Below are 3,698 nucleotides of genomic sequence, written 5' to 3'. Positions count from 1 at the left end.
GAACTTCCATATGCTGTAGGCACGACCTTAAAAAGAAAAAGAAAAAAAAGCTTTTCACCACAAAGGAAACCATCAACAAAATGAGAGGGTAATCTACTGATTGGGAGGAGATATTTGCCAATGATATGTGTCATAAAGCGTTAATATTGAAACTATATAAAAAACTCAGACAACTCCATTTCGAAAAGAAGAAAAAAATTGTTTAAAAAATAGAGAGGAGTTCCTGTCGTGGCGCAGTGGTTAACGAATCCGACTAGGAACCATGAGGTTGCGGGTTCAGTCCCTGGCCTTGCTCAGTGGGTTAACGATCCGGTGTTGCCGTGAGCTGTGGTGTAGGTCGCAGTCGTGGCTCGGATCCTGCGTTGCTGTTGCTGTGGCTCTGGCGTAGGCCGGCGGCTACAGCTCCGATTAGACCCCTAGCCTGGGAACCTCCATATGCTACGGGAGCAGCCCAAAGAAATAGCAAAAAAAAGACAAAAAAGACAAAACAAACAAACAAACAAACAAACAAAAACAGGCAGAGAACGCTCTCTTTCTGGGCCCAAACTAGTTTTGTGGCAAAATGGCCAAAAGCACCAAGGTCGGAATCGTGGGTAAATACAGGACCTGTTATGGTGCTTCTTTCAGGAAAATGGTGAAGAAAATTGAAATCAGTCAGCACACCAAGTACACTTGCTCCTTCTGTGGCAAAACCAAGATGAAGAGACGAGCTGCAGGCATCTGGCACTGTGGTTCCTGCATGAAAATGGTAGCTGGTGGTGCCTGGACCTACAACACCACTTCTGCTGTCATGGTAAAGTCTGCCATCAGACAACTGAAGGAATTGAAGGACCAGTAGAAGCACTACCAATGGAAACTTTGCTAGCCTATAATAAATAGGTTAATTTATGTAACAGAAAAAAAAAATAGGCAGAGAAACTGAATAGGTCTTTTCCCAAAGAAGAGATACAGATGAACAAAAGGCACGTGAAAAGATGCTCAAAATCATAAGTGTTGGTGAGGATATGGAGAAAAGGAAACCCTAATACACTGTTCGTGAGAATGTCAGTTGGCACAACCACTATGGAAAATGTGGAGGTTCCTTTAAAAATTAAAAATAGAACTACCACATGACCCAGCAATTCCATTCCTGGTTATATATCCAAAGAAAAAGAAAGCACTATTTTGAAAAGATATATGTACCCCCCTATTAATAGCTGAGATATGGAAGCAACCTAAGCATCCATGAATAGATTCATAGGCAAAGAAGATGTGGTACATATATACAAAATGGAGTATTACTCATATAAAAAGAATAAAATTTAGTCATTTGCGACAACATGGATGGACCCAAAGAGTATGCTTAGTTAAATAAGTCATAGAAAGACAACTATTGTATGTTTATATGTGGAATCTGATTAATAAAACTAATGAGTAAAACAAAACAGAAACAGACTCACAGATACAGAGGAACAAATTAGTGGTTACCAGAGAGGAGGGCTAGGGTGGAAGGTGGGGCAAGAGAGATGGAGATTAGGGATGTGAAAACTATTAGACACAAAATAAATTATAAGGATGTATAGCATATAAAATATATTCAATATTTAATAGTAACTTCATATGAAATATAATCTGAAAAAATTGAATCACTATGTTATACACTTGAAAGTAATATAATACTGTAAGTCAAGTGTGCAGATGAAGGATTCACAATTATAAGTCCTAAGAAAGGGAGGTCAGCAGCCTATCATTTGGTGTAAACTGAAAATAACAGTAAATTGGAGCTCCTGTCGTGGCGCAGTGGTTAACGAATCCGACTAGGAACCATGAGGTTGCGGGTTCAATCCCTGGCCTTGCTCAGTGGGTTAAGGATCTGGCGTTGCCGTGAGCTGTGGTGTAGGTTGCAGATGCGGCTCGGATCCTGCATTGCTGTGGCTCTAGTGTAGGCTGGCGGCTGCAGCTCTGATTAGACCCCTAGCCTGGGAACCTCCAAATGCCGCAGGAGCGGCCCTAGAAAAGGCAAAAAGACAAAAAGAAAAGAAAAGAACAGTAAATTATGTAATATTTTTTTTTTTTTCAATAGGCATTTTAATGGGTGAGGGGGTGTGTGTGTGCGCGTGCGCGCGCATGGTTCAGGAGAAGTGTCAAAGGTTTTATCCTTGGGATACTGCCTTGTCCTGCTAGAAGGCTAGAAGCCTTGCTAGAGTTTAGTTATCTCTCTGCAGAGGCCTAGATGGAATCATCACATACACGGAGTTTTTCAGTTCTTAGTAACTGCAACAGTTTATCACCAGGAGAAAAAGAGCCCTCACAATTAGGACACTTGGTGTTTCTGCCTCAGTTAAGTAACGGATTTGCCGTGACCAATCACCAACAGAGTTTGAAAGAAATGATGTGAGTGGTCACTGATCATGATGTGCATCCATTATTTTTTCCTTTAAAAACACTTTTATTGTGGTAAAATATACCTAACATGAAATATACCCTTTTAACAACTTTTAGGGGAATTCAGTGGCCTTAACTACATGTACAATGTTTTGCAGCCATCACCACCATCCACCTCCAAAACTTTCTCATGAGTCCAAACTGAAACTTTCTACCCATTAAACAGTAACTGCGTTACTCTCCCCTATCCCCTGATAACTACTATTCTCTGTAATTGTGACTCTTTTAGGCACAGTATATATAAGGGCAATATTTGTCCTTGAAGTATATATCATAATTTCATCTCTTCTAAAGGTTGAATAACGTCCCCATTTTATATTTTATACACATACATACACATGCATGCGTAACATTTTGTTTATCCTTTCTTCTGTTTTTTGTTTGTTTGTTTGTTTGTTTTGGCTACACCTGAGGCAAATGGAAATCAAAAGTCACAGCTGTGACTTTTGATACAGTTGAACCAATGCTACAGCTGCACCAGTGCCAGATCCTTAACCCATGCGTTGGACTGGGGATTGAATCTGTGCTGCCACAGACAACACCAGGTCCTTAACCCACTGTGCCACAGCAGGAACTCCTTCATTCATTTGTTGATAGATATTTGGGTTGTTTTTACCCTTTGCCTGTGGTTACTAATGATGATGTGAACACTGGTATACAAATATCTATTCAAGTCCCTGCTTTCAATTCTTTTTGGTTTATACCTAGATTTGAAATTACTGGATTATATGGTACCTCTATGTTATTAATGTGGTGGTTTGTAGACTGATGAGCTAGAAGTCAAGTTGCAGTATTTTATGGTGTTGTAGGAAAGATGGAGCATGAGACAATGGTTATGTCCCAAGTCTTGAGTGAGTCTCTGGGACAATCCATCATATGAGGGGCCTTGGCTTCACCCAGGAAAGAATTAAAGAGTGAGCCATAGTGAAGTGAAAGCAGGTTTATTTAGAGTGATGCATACTCCATAGAGAGTGCGGATCATCTCCAAAGGAGAGAGCAGCTCTGGAAGATACACATTCCATAGACAGAATGTGGACTGTTTCAAAAGTTTTGAGAGCATGCCCTTTTGAGTTTGGGAGTGGTTAATTTTTACGGTCTGGGTAATTTCAAAGGCTAATGAGTGGGAGGATGATTCCAACTATTTTGGGGAGGGGACAATGGCTTCCAAAAGGCAAAAAATGGCTTCCACTTTTTGGCCTTTTATGGTTTGCCTTGGAACTCTCATGGCACCTGTGGGTGAGTCATTTAAATAATATATTACAATGAGCCTATAA

At 40.4% G+C, this 3,698-nt stretch overlaps 1 protein-coding gene across 1 annotated transcript; it reads left to right on the top strand.

The window, feature by feature from the left end:
* Positions 1 to 562: 562 nt before the first annotated feature.
* Positions 563 to 906, top strand: LOC100524282 (large ribosomal subunit protein eL43). The gene has a single exon (XM_003133119.5). The coding sequence runs from the start codon at positions 563 to 565 to the stop codon at positions 836 to 838; it is 276 nt and encodes a 91-aa protein (XP_003133167.1). The 3' UTR covers positions 839 to 906.
* Positions 907 to 3,698: the final 2,792 nt, after the last annotated feature.

The sequence above is a fragment of the Sus scrofa genome, chromosome 14 (assembly GCF_054392235.1).
Source record: "Sus scrofa isolate SSC_HxYL_T2T_F1_AM1 chromosome 14, Sscrofa_HxYL_maternal_Yorkshire_Landrace_v2.0, whole genome shotgun sequence".
Classification (NCBI taxonomy): domain Eukaryota; kingdom Metazoa; phylum Chordata; class Mammalia; order Artiodactyla; family Suidae; genus Sus; species Sus scrofa.
This window is presented reverse-complemented; position numbering and strand designations above follow the sequence as displayed.